General features: G+C 48.9%; 1 protein-coding gene across 4 annotated transcripts in view; it reads left to right on the plus strand.

Annotated features, from left to right (window-relative positions):
* The window catches only part of LOC308359310 (S-adenosyl-L-methionine-dependent tRNA 4-demethylwyosine synthase TYW1-like), a 202,991-nt gene that overhangs the window by 124,087 nt on the left and 62,494 nt on the right, over positions 1 to 16,410 (plus strand). For all 4 annotated transcript variants that reach the window (XM_080830286.1, XM_080830285.1, XM_080830287.1 and 1 more), the window contains one exon: positions 1,389 to 1,524. In XM_080830286.1, the coding sequence (XP_080686412.1) occupies positions 1,389 to 1,524 (136 nt within the window). The remainder of the gene's footprint in view (positions 1 to 1,388; positions 1,525 to 16,410) is intronic.

Raw genomic sequence — 16,410 nt, forward strand, 5'->3', positions numbered from 1 at the left:
CATGCCCTAAAAAGTTAGTTTAGCTCAAGTCAACAAGGTCGAGTACAAAGGAGCTTCACGGACCTGCCTGCATGGCTGGTTTTAAAGAGATTCGGTTCTTGCCCTTCGAGGTCTTAACATTCAGAGACGGATTAGGCTGATACTGATAAATACAAAACCATAAACCCCTTTGGTGGTGAATTTTATGGCATGTGAATTATATTTCAGTTTTTAAAAGTGCATAGACTTTGAAGCAAAAAATGCATAAATAAATTCTGGGGGTAAATACAAATTCTGGAAAGCTAAGTGAAGAATTTGGTCAAAGCATTATTAAAGGGAAATTTCTTTCTAGTTGCAAATTTATCGAAGAAGGTGAATTATGAGACTCTTTTTTGTTTTTTGTTTTTAATTTATTAGAAAGAGAGAGAGAGAGCATGAGAGGGGGCAGTCAGAGGGTGAAGCAGACTCCTCACTGAGTGGGGAGCCCCATGTGGGGCTTGATCCCGGGACTCTAGGATCATGACCTGAGCCGAAGGCAGATGCCTAACTGACTGAGCCACCCAAGAGCCCCTCTGGGACCCATTTGAAGAGAGAACAGGAAGGTTTTGGAAAGCGTGCGGTCTGGACTTTAACTCCCAAGTAGACTAGATAAGGATGAATGACTTTAATGAAATGAGTCCATGAGGTTGAGTAGTGGAGAGTGAGTGGTGTTCAGGAGACCGACCAAGAAGGCACAGAAGCCTGACCTGCCGCACACATTCTTCTTGGGGGTATTGGTCCCTTATAAGGCTTGGTTGCTCTTTTAGCTCCACATTGCTTAAAGCTCCCTGACTAGGTTCATCGTTCGCCTCCACAAGGCTGAACTTTAAACCCACTCTGGCTCTCCAAGGCATAGGTGAGGCTCAAAGAAGGTTTGAGCTTTTTGGGTTGTTTCTTGGTCCTTTGAAAACTTCTCCCTCAGTGAACTGAGAGTGGGAGGTGGTCTGTCAGCACAGACCCCACCCGGCTGCGGCGTTTCCGCCGTGTAAAGCTCGAGTGGCAGAGTTCGTGGCAAATCCCAAGTCTGAGACCCCTTCGAATTGCCCTGGGCTCATGATGCCTGACCTGAAGCTAGATCTCATTTTGTTTGTTTTCCACTAAAAGCTAGTGTTTGAAGAGGGGCCAATTTTAAGTAATTGAATGCTTTCAGTTTCTTAAGAATGGCGTCCAGTCACTGTTAGACATAATCAACGGGCAGCCCATTCTGTCACATTATGAAAATCGTTTCTTCCGTCCTTTGGGAGAGGCAGAAGCCTGTGGACCTGTGCAGTGTTTCATTACCCCATCTCCTGTAGGCTGTAAATTCTACATCACAAAAAGCCTGACACGGGCATAATTTTTCCCGTTTTTTGTTTTCTTAAATTACAAAGGAACCTCAAACCAGTTACCCAGCTGTATGTCAGTGTGGATGCTAGCACCAAAGATAGCCTGAAGAAAATCGACCGCCCACTCTTCAAGGATTTCTGGCAGAGATTCCTCGACAGCTTAAAAGCTTTGGCAGCAAAGGTAAGAATTGTGACATCTTTAAAAGAGCGAGAGAGAGGAAAGAAGTGGAGAAGAGGGTTTTTTCCCTTTTCTTTTTAAAATAATAATCATACAAAAAGAAGAAAACCTTCAGCCTTTGTTTAGCCTTCTACTTTCATTATTCAATAAATATTTATTGAGTTCCTCTTAAGTTTGTAGCGCTCTGCCTTATATGTATAATTTGCCCTTCACGTATTTGGGGAGACAGAGACACGGTCCCAAAGTTAATTAATAAAATGTTGCAAAGTAGCCAGCTCGTAGCAGCCCTAGAAGATGTGCCAGCAAATATTGTATATGTTCAAATATGAGGTTAATTTTCTTGAATTTCTAAGACCAAATTTCCTACCCAGTAGGGAATGCAACCTCAGAATGTCCAGATTTTGGCTTTCTCTGCCAACATTTGCCCTTTCTTTCTTTTGTTTTTTAATTTTATTTTAAAAGATTCAGGGTTAGGGCTCGTTGACACAGAGAGCAGGGGAAGCAGAAGAGCGCGAGAGGCAGACTTCCCACCGGGACCCGGAGATCGTGACCCGAGCGGAAGGCGGACGCTTTAACTGACTGAGCCACCCAGGCGCCCGCATTTGCCCTTTCTTACGTCTTCTCTTACGTCATACTTACTTTCCTCTTCTTTCAGACCTCACGCCGCCCTCTGATTCTTCTTTTCCATTAACCTCGTATCTCGATAGTTGGTATTTCCCGCTAGTTCTCCCTCTGTTGTTCTCTCGTAGCAGTCCCCCTTCCTGTTCTCTCGCTTTGGCCCCGCAGTTCTCGACCCTTTACCCAAACACAACAGATACCGGGGAGACCCGCAGGACCTTCAAAAATGAGTCTCTCATTCCTAGTGGGATTTGAGAATCTGCGTTTTGAACATCCGTCCTCTCTCCTTTGCGCGGCACGTCCTTTACCCTTGTCTGTCCGGCCTCAGAAGGCCGTACTTCGTGCCGATGGGCCCACCACTTCTGGAGTCTGGGGTTCCCTCCCCGGAGCCTGGTCACCCTCTCTTTCCGTGTCTTTGACCTGCAGAAGTTCTTCGTGACCCACAGGGCTTGGTGTCCCGAGCGCCTCAGGTTCGAAGCCTTCCCCGGGGGCCGGTCGCCGTCCCCGTCTCTCTCCTTGGGTTTTGTTTCGGTGAACACACATCATTTCTTTTGTTTCACCTTCGCTGCTTTTCTCCTCAGCTGGGTTCCTCGCTCCTGTCTGAGCTGCCCACGAGGTCTAGCGCAGCACACCTCAGGGTATTTAACAGGGATCCTTAGAGGCACGAATGGGTGGAAACGCAGCGGACTCCGCAGTGCTGAGATGCACATACATGTTTCCGGGACCGTTCAGATGTTGAAAGCTCCCCCTCCCCCACTTTTGTGCTGAGAAGTTAAATCCGTACCTGTGTTTGGTGATTTGGTGATCAAGGCTGACGTTCTGTAGGCAGCACGGAATCAGCACTTGGTTTCCGATCTGTCTTGGACTCTTTGTAAATGACGAAGCTGGGTGGGTGATTTATGAGGCGGGCAGGCTGGGTGCTTCGTGGGCTCCTAAAATCTCTGTCTCCGGACTCCACGCTTAGCTCTGTGGCCTTTACCTGCGGCCGAGACGGGAGCTGCGTGGCCTGCGAGTGGGAATGCGCATAGGCAGGAGCCGGCATCGTAGGACGCGGCTGCGATTGTCGGCCGCGCTGTTCCGAGTCAGTTGCGGAAGACCAGAAGTGCGCTTTACTAGATTGGCTTAATAGCTTCTTTTCTCTTTGGGCCAGAATTTTCCACAAAACGCATTCTTATCTCGAAGTCACAAGCCTTTGCATGTCCATTTCATTCTGAGTACTTTGGATTGACTCACTGAGAGTAACGCAGTAACTTGAAGTTCTGCAGTATTTTCTAAGCTGTGAGCTTTTTACACACAACATCATTATTGCGTCCGTGTAACTCTGGTTGGAAAGGTTTCCTTGGGCTGTTGAAACGATCCGCCCGCAGATGAGCACTCGGTGGCTCCGTCGGTTCAGCATCCGTGACTCTGGATCTCAGCTCAGGTCATGATCTCGTGGGTCGTGAATTCGAGCCTGGTGTGGGGCTCCGTGCTGGGTGTGGAGCCTGCCGAAAAAAATGTGAAACTGTCTGCTGGCAGATCAGGGCGGCCACATTCTAAGCATTTTGTAGCAATTAGAGTCCCTGTTTCTTATTGTATTGTTTACGTCGCCATTTAAGAAAGAATATCTGTTATCTGTGGCAGGAAGCTGCTCTGAACACTTTTCTTAAATTAATTATAGCTCTCTTATTTCCTTCTGAATATCTAATATCATTGATACAGTAGATACTATCAAGAAAGGTCTGTTTTACTGCTGCTTAACACTCAAAAATAGAACACTTACGTTGCAACTGTTCTTACTAGGTAGGGTCAGACTATAATCTGTTATCACTGAGTTTTTAAATAAAAACTTTTAAATAAGAGTGACTTTTCAGATTTTTTTTTTTTAACACAGAGTTTATTTATTTATTTGACAGACAGAGATCACCAGCAGGCAGAGAGGCAGGCAGAGAGAGGGGGGAAGCAGGCTCCCCGCTGAGCAGAGAGCCCGATGCGGGGCTCGATCCCAGGACCCTGGGTTCATGACCCGAGCCAAAGGCAGAGGCTTTACCCACTGAGCCACCCAGGCGCCCCTCAGATGTTTTAATTAGAACGTCTGTACATCTGTACTATTATCTTTTGTACTTGTTTAGGCTTTTAGTGCTTGTGTACTTTTTGTTACTTGTTACTTGTTTTAAACAGAAAAATTTGATTTGTCCCAAGATTTTCAGCCTGTTTATGAGCTAATGTAACCCAAAGTAGAAGAAGGTAGGAGGATTTTTTTTTTTTTTAAACTCTTGGCAAGTATAGTGTTTACACTTCCATATCTTTATCCTTTGTCAGAATGTTCCGTTTCAAATATGAGGAGACAAATATATTAGTACTTGAGTATGGGGAGCTAAAAAGCAATTCCATCAAGATAACACAGCAAAAATGTGTTAGCTTCAATTTCCATCCACGATAGCTGCTTGTCAAACAGTCCTTTTTTGAAAAAAGAGAAATCCATCTTGTACAGGACAACACTGCCTGCCTTTCGCAGTAGACTTTTGTCAGCGGTGTGACCAGACGTGTTTCTGCCGGCACGCTGTTACGCCAGCGTGAAGATCCAGTAGGACAAGCGATAATAGCGGTATGCTTGAAACCTCGTGTTTGAAAAGAAAAACAAAAACAGTTTTCTGCATTACACTTTCTTGGATCTCAGACGTGAACATTACCACTCTTTCTGCGGATCTGAATGTGCTCTGACCTGGTGTTATTGGAGTCGATACTGCTTCGTGGTTAAGAAGGGCTTATTACACGTTGACATAGCTTTGTGTCTAATATTTAGATATCAAGGTATCCGTGTGGCCCACAATTTGCAGATTAAAAAACAAACATTGAATATTTGACTTCCTTATCCCTGATCATAAGAACATTATGTGTTCATTATGGAAATTTGGGGAAAGTAAAGAGAAATATAAAGAGGCAAGGAAAGAAGTTACCTGTAAATCGAGGACCTTGAGACAACTACTCCTAACATTTAATCCTTTGGGGAGTGCTTTTTTATATATATCGTTCAATTTAATATGTTGCTTTTGTTGCTAAACTCAGGTCGTAGCGTGTTTCCGTGCTATGGATACTTCTGTGTGACCTTCCCGTCAAGGACAGCTTAGTCTTCCATCTCGGTGTGCGATGCTAGAAACTGTTTATACGTTGGTTTCTGCACCCAGTTCCTGGCACAGAACTCCTAGAACGTTTGCAATTTTCTAAGTGGCAAGAACACAAGGGGCATTAGTATTTCATCTTTGACCCCAGACCTAACATAGGGCTCTTCAAACCCTGGTAGACCCTGAGTGGTAAGGCCACGAGCACCATCGTTGTTCTAATGAGGGAACTCTGGGTGGGCTCCTGGGTGGCTCCTAGATTGAGGGCGGTCACCAGACAGACCGAGCTGATGAGAAGGGTGGAATTTTCTGCTAATTCTCCCCACTTCTCTAGAGAGGGGAGAGGGGCTGGAAATGGAGTAAATGATTGATCGGACCTTTGTGAGAAGCCTCCGTAAAAATCCTAGTCGGGGGCCTGGGGAGCTCCCTGGCTGGTGAACAGATTCACACCAGGAGGGTAACACACCCCAGCTCTGTGGGGACAGAAGTTCCTGGGCTGGTCCCCAGGTCTCACCTATCTCCTCACCTGGTTGCTCCTCTGTATCCATTAATAAACTGGCAAGTATGCATAAGTGTTTCCCTGAGTTCTGTAAGCTGCTTTAGCAAGTTAACTGAATCTGTGGGGGAGGGTCATGGGAACCTCTGATTTCTGTGGCCCATTGGTCAGAAGCATAGGTGACAGCCGGGATTTGTCACGGGCATGTACAGTGTGCCGTAGTGACAGAAATGAGTTAAATTGTAGGACGCCCAGCTGGGGGAAGCCCCTCACACGTGGTGACCAGAGTGTTCTGTGTGTGTTACCGGCGAGGGACACGCGCAGGAGACAGCACCGAGGTGTCCCCTGGTCACTCCGCTTCCTGATCGTTGGCCAGTGGGGCCCCAAGAGTGTGTCGTGTTCGCGCTTGTTTAATGATGGGGACCCAACAGTAAGTCAGGTTCCTGTCTTTTTTTTTTTTTTAAATAAAGGTTTGTTTGTTTTTAGGAACGCCAGAGCAGGGGAGGGTGGGGGGAGAGGAGGAGGAAGAGAAGCCCCCGTCGACCTCTCCGCGCCCTGCGCAGGGCTCGGCCTCAGGACGCTGAGTCATGGCCGGAGCCGAAATCGAGAATCGGCCGCGGAGCCGCCTGAGGCACGCAGGCGCCCCGGGTCCCCGTCTTCGTCGCCCTTGGGAGGCAGCCTCGGGGCCTCTGCTGCCCTGGAGACGCCACGTACACGCTGGGTCATTTCTCGGGCAGGCCCAGCCGGAGAGGGCGCGCCGTGCTCAGCGGGCGTTCTCGTTACCTTCGTGACGGAGGGAGAACGTAATTGTGTCTTACCCTCTGGGGGATCTGGGATGCGGTGGCATCGCGTATCGTCCTCCTTCCCCCCCTTTCGGATGAGCGAGTGTCCCCCCGTCGTTCCGACTTGTTCCCCCGCGGACTGAGCTGGTTGACGTCCGCCTCCGTCACTGATGCCGAAGTCCGCCTTGAGCCTTAGTCCGTCTGACTGTGGCCTGGTCTGTTCTTCCTTGTCATCCTCTCGTAGGCCTTATCTTGCTGTCCACCTCCTTCTAACCCTCGCGCCCTCTCCACGGGCCTCCGGGGGTGTTGATTCCAGGTGGCCTGGGTTGATGCCGTTTCACTCTCCTCGCTTGACGGGAAGGATGCCCTGGTTGGAGCCCTTTTTGCGGTCAGACCACGACTTCCGTGCCCGATCTCTCCAGGAGTGGCCTCCGAAGCCAGTGTCCACAGACCGACGGGCTCCCTCGGGGGCTGGAAGTGTAGTAAACACGTTTCCTCCAGCCCCAACCTCTACCCAAGCTTGTGTCAGGGAAAGACGAGCGTGGTGGGTCTTGGGTTCATGTCGCGGCGTCGGTCATCCGGTCGTCGGGTCACTGCCCAGACGGCTGGGGCCTCAGCCGCGTTAGCGTGCGAGCACGTCCACGGGACAGACTCCCTGTGGCAGTAGGTTGGTAGGTCGAAGGCAGCAGGGCGTGGGCTTGTTCAGGAGCGTCTAGAGAGGAGCGAAGAAGGAGCCTTGGGGAGAACCAATGTCGAAGCTTTCGAAATGAGCGTGGAGAGAGCGAGTCTGGGAAGCATTTGGTAGGGTCTGGTGCAGCTCCGTACAAGCACGTAGGTTACCTCCAGTTCAGAGAAGCAGTCGGGCTCCGGAGAGAGAGAAGGAGAAGGTTAAGGTACGAGGAAAAAGAAACTTGCTTTATCAGTTGGTCTCCAACGACGATGTCGCAAGGAAGTCGACGGCAGTGAGTTGTGCAGATGCCACTGTGCAGTGGGTCGGATGGGGAGGATGAAGCGCGGGGAGCGAACTCTAGATCCTCCCGTAACGAATGTGAACCTTCTGAACCAAGAGCCGCGGCAGCATTTAATGAAGAAATTAAAGGTGTTCCCTTTCATCAGATAATTGTCCAAGCATATCTGCTAAAATCCAATTTGCAAATAGATATTACTGTAATGAAGGAAGAAGGTGACTCGTATGCCGCCAGACGCTAAAGATAAAAAACACTTACTGTTGTGTCTTCCGGGGCGCTAACTCGTGTGTGTGCGTGCGCGCGTGCATTTTACTTACAAAATGAGAGCATACCTACGTACTTCTACAACTGTACTCTTTATTTATAATGCCACAATTAAAATATTTATTGAAAATATCAACTTCTGTCACCATAGATTAATTTTGCCTACTTTATGGATATAACAGTTTAATTTTGCTGTTGGCAGCCTTCCATGACTCCCTCCTTCCCCTTCCCTGGTTTATGTCCCACAGGGCCTCCATCCGGCACTCAGGAGTGGAAGGTCTACGTCTTCTTGCCCACCACGGTACTCCCAGCTCCCATCACGCTGTGACACGCAATTGCCACACTATCAGAATGCGTTGACCCACTCCCCTCTTGGTGTGTGTTTCGTTGTTTCCCAGTGATGAGTCTTGGTGTGGTAGTTGTGAGCTTGGGATTCCAGTACACGCCTAGGTTTGAATCCTGTCTCCTACCACCTCCTGGCTGTGTAGTAGCGGACACAGGGCTCAGCTTTCTCATCTGTGAGATAGGGTTCATGACCGTCCCTACCTCCTAAGATCTAGATAGAAACATCCAAAACATCATGGAGTGCTCGCGTCTGTATTTTAAAATATAATGCCCTCTGTCACCAGTCTTGTGTATAAGATTGATTTGGGACATTGAAGAAGAGACCGCAAGTAAGACGGTAAAGACCAACGTAACTGCCATCTAGTTTGAGAAGCAAAACTACCATAAGTTCAGCTGCAGTCCCGGTGGGCCTCGTTTCTGTTATGCTTCCTTCCCTCTCTCTCAGGGGTGATCAGTACCTATTTCGTGTTTATCATTCTGTGCTGTTTCTATTCTTCCCTCCGTATTTACAACTTCACGAACAGCTGTTTTCCGTATTTTAAAACTGTACATAATAGTATCATCCTATAAATACCATTCTGCAACTTGTCCTTTCTTGGGACCATTTGAAAAAAATAAAATTCCCTGTTTCACCCATTCTTACACGAACAGTTCAGTGGCACTAAGTACATCCACATGGTTGTGTGCCCATCACCGCTGTCCATCTCCGGAGCCGTCTTCCCAGACAAACTGCCCACGAAGCGGTAACTCCCCGTCCGCCGCACCGCAGCTTCTGCGCGTTGGTTTAATAATCTGCTCCGAGGTTTCCTCAGACACTGCAACGGCTGCGTAGCCGTCCGTACGCAGTGTCGCCCTCGTTCTCCCGGGGCTGGGCGTTTCGGTTTTCTGAGGTCTCCAGCTCTCCGCGAGTGTAGACGGAAGGGTCTCGCGCGCCTGTGCAGGCGCAGTTTCTGCAGGGCCCGTGGCCGGCCGCGGGCAGCGTCGCTGCAGGTGCTCACGTCTGCAGCCGGATTTCTTTCCTCTCCGTGCTCCGGACGCGGCTGTGCTTCGGGGACTGGCGTAGGAGACTTGCCCTGGTCTGTCCTCACGAACAGATGACACTGCCGGCTTTTTAAACTGACTCGGTGTCTGCTGTGGTTTTACCGCGCGTCCCTCTAGAGCGGGTGCGCGTCGTCCCGTGTTTTGGTCCGTTTCCGTAACCGCCTTCACGGGCCTTGCTTACTTCCCCACTGCTGGTTTAGACAAGCTTTGGGGGTTCTTAGGAGTGTTTCTTTCAGTAATGCTCCCTCCCTGGCACGGGTGGGGTTTGTTTTCTCACCTCCTTGAGACTCCGTTCGAACATCACCTTGTCAGAGCGCTCGGCGGACCGCCCGCGGGCCGGCGGTGCCCTCAGCAGCGCTCCGGTCCCTCTTCCCGCCGATCTTTCTCGTAGAGCAGGTCACCGCCCGACGCGGGCGCCTGCGTCCGGCTCTTCCCCAGTTCGACAGGAGCCGCGAGAGCAGGGACATGGTCTTGTTTCCTGCTGCACCCTCAGGGCCTCCGACCAGACTTGGCCTGTCGTGCGCATTTAATAAGTATTTATGGAACGAAGATAAGAACACACGTGTGCGGCTTTCAGGTTCCCAGAAGGGACCACCACCTTGGGCTGTGTAGAGTTGAACAGATGCTCAGGGTTAATGAAAGACCCCATGGGTCCCGCTTCGTGAGCCCCAGCAGGGGGTGCCTCCGGTTTGTCAGGGAACCTAGGGAAATGCTCAGGTTTCTGCCGGTCCAGAAAACCCCCAGGTGACAAAGATGCGGGTAACCACACCTAAGTCTGCCATCTCCCCTCGGTGCCTGCAGCCGCTGGGTAACAGCTCTCCGATCCGACGAAACGGACACGCACATGCTCTCCGTTCATGTTGCCGTTCTACGTGACACGTATTGGTGTACCATGAAATTCTCCATTCCGGAGTGCGCAAGCTGGTGATTTTTAGTACATTCGCGATGCTGGGCGGCCCTCCCTCCTGTGTCATTTCCGAACATCTTCATCCGCCCAGCCTTTTATTTAAAATGTTAAAACATTTTTAAGCCTTTATGGTTTGTGCTTAGGTCTTCAACTCCCCGTGTGTCTCTGTAGAGTGTGTCCTGCCTTCCAGGGCTCTTGCTCCTCGGGGTCTGCCCAGAAAGCCCACACAGGCTCTGTCCGGCATCGCCGAGCAGTTCCCGGGGTGTTCAGCCCGGCCAGCCCCGTCTACACCTCCCCAGCCCTGCTGGCGAGACTGGAGGCTAGGTTCAGCATTGAAGTACGTGTAAGGCAGACATTGGACCTCGCAGAGAGCATTATTGCTGTAAGTTTGTATGTTTAATAATAAAGTTCCGATGGCTAACATTTATGAAATGACGGCTTGCTGAGTTCTAGAACTGCTAATCCTTCATGTGCATCACTGTGCTTTGTCTTCGATCATTTGTTATGAGGTAGAGACAGATAAAATGGAGGCTTGTGAAGTTGTTTGGCTTCTTGGTATTCCTTTTGTAAACCTCCCCTTTTTAAAAAAAAGATCTTATTTATTGGGGCGCCTGGGTGTCTCAGTCATTAAGCATCTGCCTTCGGCTCAGGTCGTGATCCCAGGGTCCTGGGATCGAGCCCCGCATCAGGCTCCCTGCTTGATGGGAAGCCTGCTTCCCCCTCTCCCACTCCCCCTGCTTGTGTTCCCTCTCTCGCTGTGTCTCTGTCAAATAAATAAATAAAATCTAAAAAAAAAAGTTTTTTGTTTATTCTTTTGAGAAAGTAGGAGACAGACAGAAAGAGCGCAAGCCGCTCCTCCATATCCAGAAGCCAGGAGTTAGTCCCGCGGCCGAAACTTACCACCTCTCCCCTCTGGTTTATTCTGTGAACCGGGGCAGTAAGACGCATTTCTGTATTCTACGATGTGACAAGGTGGAGATTTTCATGGGTTTGCAAAAGTTTGTGAAAACATTATCATTGCGGAGTTCTGTAATGGTCTCTTGCCCAGACACTAGTGCTGGGGGAAGATTTCATCTGATCTGAATAACGAATTAAATTATAAGTTCCCTGTTGTTTCACCTGGGAAGGAAATATTTTTGGATTTAGCCAACATCACCACGTGTAATTCGGGGTGCTGCTCGATGAGCGAGGACGACTGGCAGTCGTCTGCACTTCGACGAAAGGGAGGGTCGGGTGCTGTGTCCGTACGTCACCGTGAGGTCAGCACGAAAAGGTAGACACGACTGACTGCAGAAGCTAACGTCTTTTAGCGGGTAGACGAGTTACAGGTTTTCCTGTTTTCTTAGAGGTGATTTTAGTTGAGAATTGGTTGGTTCCAGTGACCTCCTTCCTCCACCAGTTTTAGAAAGGAAGGTGCTGGGACTAAAGACGATGCTAATCAAGTCCTCCAGACCCCTCCTCTCCTGCAATCACCCCTTCTTTTTTGTATTTGCTTCTAAGACTCATACTTTCTCTTCATCCCATGCTGAGTGCCGGGTTACAGAGTGTTCTGAACGGTACTTCTTTAAGCGTGTACTGGACCGCCCTACCTCACAGGAGATGGGGAAGCGCTCTTTGCTGTTTCTCTGGGGTAAAATGCTCCTAAGCCCGCATTAAAGGAATTCCAGCTGGGGGGGCGGGCAGTAATCCCACATCCGTCACCATCACCGGTTTAAACAAGCCTCTGGGAGGCATTGCTGGTGGCTCGGTGACTTGGTCTGCGGAGCTGAACATCGCGGCTCCCCCTTGGATAGATCTGTGTGTCTCGAGGTGGGCGCTGAGACCCAGGATTAAAAAAGCCCTCTGAGGCGGCCTGTGGGGGGACGGCATGAAGCCCCCCGCACCAGCGTCTTGCCAGGTGGGCCTGTGCCTTCCTCACTGTGTGCTTGGTCAGTGCCTCCCTGAAGAGGCGTCACAGCCCGGGTTGAGACGCCCTGATCTCAGCCGCAGGGAGAGCCCCACCCCCTGCCCCAGGTCCCTCTTCTTGATCCGTCATCAGGGCACTGAGAAATCGGTTTAGACCAAGAAACCCGTGAGACGGCTGCTCATCGGGAATCGGCCCATGTTCTCGTGCGTAGTTGAGGTGGCTTTTGAGAAACCCTCTGGGCAGCTCTCTTGGCTTTCGTGGGTCACAAGAGGGTGACAAAGTCCTGCGTGACCTTCTAGGCCAGGACATCACCATGTACCCGTCAGTACCCCTCTGTATTTATTCTCTGGGCCCCTACTTCAGGCCGCCTTAGGCCAGCTGGGGCTCCCTGCCCTGTGGGAACCCTGGGAAATGTCGTGTCTAGCCGAGGCGTCTGTATGGTGCCAAACAGGAAATGTGGGGCACTGAGTTGGTGGCCCTCCTGGCCCATCAAGGACAGGTAGTGATTTCTGAGAATCCGCGGGAACTGCCGGCAGATCATCCCTTGTGCACCCGCACCAAACTCTCTGGTAGACCTAAAGAAGGTCTGATTTCTAGCCACTGAGTATCAGTTGAAAGTGATCAGGAAAATTTGACAAGGGTAAGGTCAGTGGCGTGTGTACAGTTGTCCGCAGCCAGGATCAAAAGCCACAGGAGTAGGTATGTGGGGACCCTGGCCATCCCGCGCCTGGCAGAGCGCCCTCCAGGTGCTCCGTGCTACGGCACCCGCTCAAGGTGGGGAAGGGTGCTTTGCAGTGTTTAGACCAGAAATGACTTTTTTTTTTTTTTTTTAAAGAAAAAGCACTGTAACTCTTTAGAGGCAGGAGAAATTCAGTACAAGAGGGAAATTCGGAAAAGAGTTTTGATGCAGACGTCTTCAGAACATAACCTTCTCTGTTGCTTTACTTCGTGTGTATTGTCTGTGGATCCTTTTTGGTCTTGAGTTTTAAAGTGGAACACGCGTCTGTAACACTTGGAGCAAGTATATTTAGACATATACATACACGTACGTTTATAAACATGCGTGGGCATACATTTGTGTGCTATCTCCATGTTTATTTACATGTATATAAAATACATACATATGTATTTTGCAGTATCTCCAAATAAAAAATTTAAGTCTCAAAACACGAGAAACTGTAAAGATCACGTATGAAAAGGAAGTTCTGTTTCTCTCTTAAGGATTATTTTCTTTGTGAATCATTATATTCTTCCCTGACCTGTTAGTGTACGAAGGGAGCGATCCCTTGTCTTTTGCCTTTAGAACTTATAAAATACTAGTCCACCCTCTCGTTTCTTTCCTTGAATATTTCTCAGCTGTATGACAGTGTGTTTTGGGATGGGGATATTTTTTAAAAAAAGATTTCTAAATCAAAGTTTAAAATAAAGTAAATAAAGTTAGGAAACTTTAAAATACCAGAGTATTTTAAACTTAATGAAAATGCTATTACCAATCATTAAGTAAAGGAGTGATAAACCCCATAGGGAGATAAGCCAAAGATACACACCCTTCATGGAAAGTGAGATACAAATGGCACATAAATATAGATAAAAATGTCAGTGAGGAAGCAAGTGCTCTCCTGCATCTCTGGTGAGAACATAAATTGGTACAACCTCATCTCGGAAGGATGCTTTTATGCTGTCTATTAAAATAAAAAATGCATGTGCCCTTTGAGTGAGTGGTTCGAATCTGGTAATTTACCCCGAGACATAGTTACATCCACATGAAGTAGATTATATGCAGGATCATTCATTGTGACATTATTTACAACAGCAAAAGATTGGAAGCAAACTCTATGTCCGTCGGCAGAGAACCAGTTAAGTTAAATACTGTGCGGCGTTCTGTATACAAAAAGTGTTTCTGCTTTTTGACCCGAGTGTCTGAGGAGGAGGGAGATCTTCGGCTGTTTTCCTGTTTGTACCTTTTCAGAGTGTTCCTGCTTATTTTAAAAGGAGAACCAGGGGACGCTGCCCCAGGAAGACAATTTTTCTAGAGAAAAGGATCATAAATACTATTTTGCATGCCTTTTCTTTCTAGTGTTCTCAGTCCTTACTGAGGCTCGGCTCAAGCAGAGAAGGCGTTGTAGGAAATGAAATGCTCCTGACAGCAGAGATTCGATTGTAGGTAATAGTGGGTTCGAGAACGGAGGACGTTCGTTGTCTCATGTACGCGTATTTTCCTCTTAAGCACTGTTCGACACTGTGTATATTTGCTCTTCCTACACAGTCTACCCAACACATAAAATACCCCCGAGACTCACACTCGTCACCCGCAGTCGTGAGCTTGTTATTTCATTACCGTTCGGTGCGGTGTTTACGGAGAAACGGAGACTTTTCTTTCAGATTCCATCACCAGCTTTTGTTGTTGCTTTTTTGGTTTTTACCCTTTTGAGGCTTTCTGACAGCGCTTGTTTCTGCATCGTGTCTAGGCAGAGTATTCGGTGGGACCCCGTGGCGGGGGGGTCTTTCCCGTCTTCAGGAGGTGAGCGTGAGGGAGGTGTCTGGTTGTACCAGGGCGCACGCCAGCTCTGTGGCCTTGGTAAACCACCGAGCCCCAGGAGAGCCTTTGCTTCCCACCGGTCGGGTGGGGGTAACAGGTGTCGGTGCGCGCCAGCCGGCGTTTAGGGAGTGAGTGACCCCGCGCTTGTGAAACTCTGAGTACAGCGGTGGGTGTGCGGGCGGGCTCCATACGGCACTGCTCTTCCTAATGAGATTAGCTCAGGCTTGAACAGTGGTCATGGGCCTCTTAGAATAATTTTTGGTTGTAAATGATTGTCGGCGTTTCACAGGCTTGTTTTTACGGGGCTCCTTTCCGCCGACTCTTTCTTTGAGTTTACTTTGTTTCCTGTCCCGTGCGAGGCCGGGGGATGTAGTTGGATATGGTCCATATGGAGGAATTGCAGTCCTCTGGGGACGGACGGACAGTTTCAGCAGGAGGTGGCGAGTGCTGGGAAGATGCGCAGGGACCGTAAGGCCATAAGGAGTCCCTGGGATCAGGAGGTGGCGGGAACGGAGTCTGAGCTTTAACCACCGGTTAGGACTTAAGGCATTAATCTGTAGAGACCACAGGTGGGTAACAGAGTTACAAGTGGGCTTCGCTCCAGCCCTGGTCTCCCGGCTGCCCAGCGCTCCCGGAGAGCCCCCACTCCTGCGAAGGTGCATTCCCAGTGGGAAAGGAGAGCAGAGCTTGGAGATGCTCCTTTGCAGGCTTCTTCGCAGGCTCCATCCTGCAGGAGTGCACGGGGGCGGGGGGGGGGGGCGCGAAGAGAGGAATGACAGGAGGTAAGGGCAGTGTTGGGCATTCTTTAACTGTGGTTTAAAAAAACAACAACGGATCTGTGCTGACTCAAAAAATGCAAAGTGGACTTAGAGATCTCACTGTCTGCACCTTTATAGCGCCTGGCATACCCAGAGTTTAAAAAATGTGTTAAAATTGGTGGTCCTAAAACCACTCCCAGTCATTTGAAAGTGAAAAAGCATTTTTTAATGTAAATTCCAATTAAATAATTTTTTGACCAAAAAATGATGTTGAACAAAGACATTCATAATAGTTGTGTCACTCTGGGGTTGTGGGTGATATTTTAACAAGTTTTCCAGTTTTCGTTAAAAATAAAATCTATGATAAAATTAGAGAAGAACAGTTTATATTTTGTCTTTCAAGTTTGCTGTAATTTTATATAGGTCGTCACCGTGGCAGTGGATAATGTATTCAGTAGAAATTTCTAGAATTTGACGGTCTAAGTAACCAATACACAGAGTAATATGCATCTTGGGCAGAGGACTTTCCGGGCCAAAGCTGTTTTCCACTTGAGAAAGTGTCTTTCACTGAAGCCTGGGGTACATTAAGGTCAGCCCTGAGTAGATGGTGGCTTGAATGATGGTGAACAGTAGTGACAGACTGCGGCTCAAAAAATGATTAAGTGGCTTTAAAGATCTAGCTGTCTACAGGTTGATAGAATTTTATCCACCCTTTGACCTCCGGCTCCTGTATCGTCAGATCACTTGAGGGCTATAGGAAGAGACACCTCTTCCAAATCCAGGAACACCCTATAGACCGTCTCCCCGTAGGGCGTGGGTTTCGCAGTACAACGTCTTTCTAATATCTACACTTCCTGGAGCGCAGGAGTCTCCGCTACAGTGTTTTTAATTGATATTTACAAGGGCAAAATTTATATGTTTTTTTTTTTCAAAACATACCACAGCATTCGAAACAAAACGGTGATGCAAGGACAGCCCTGAAGGACATTCCGGGCGCAGCCGGAAGCTCCCCAGAGTCCGGCGCGGACGCTTTGAAAAGCTCACCCGGTGGCTGCGGGGGGCTTGGCTTCTCGGCGCCCACCCGGCGGGAGGCCGCTCCGCTGCGCACCCAACCTTGTTTGTTTTCAGTTGTTAAGTCGGGAATTAGTGTTTAACGCATATGAC

The sequence above is a fragment of the Martes martes genome, assembly GCF_963455335.1.
Source record: "Martes martes genome assembly, chromosome: 18".
NCBI classification, from domain to species: Eukaryota; Metazoa; Chordata; class Mammalia; order Carnivora; family Mustelidae; genus Martes; species Martes martes.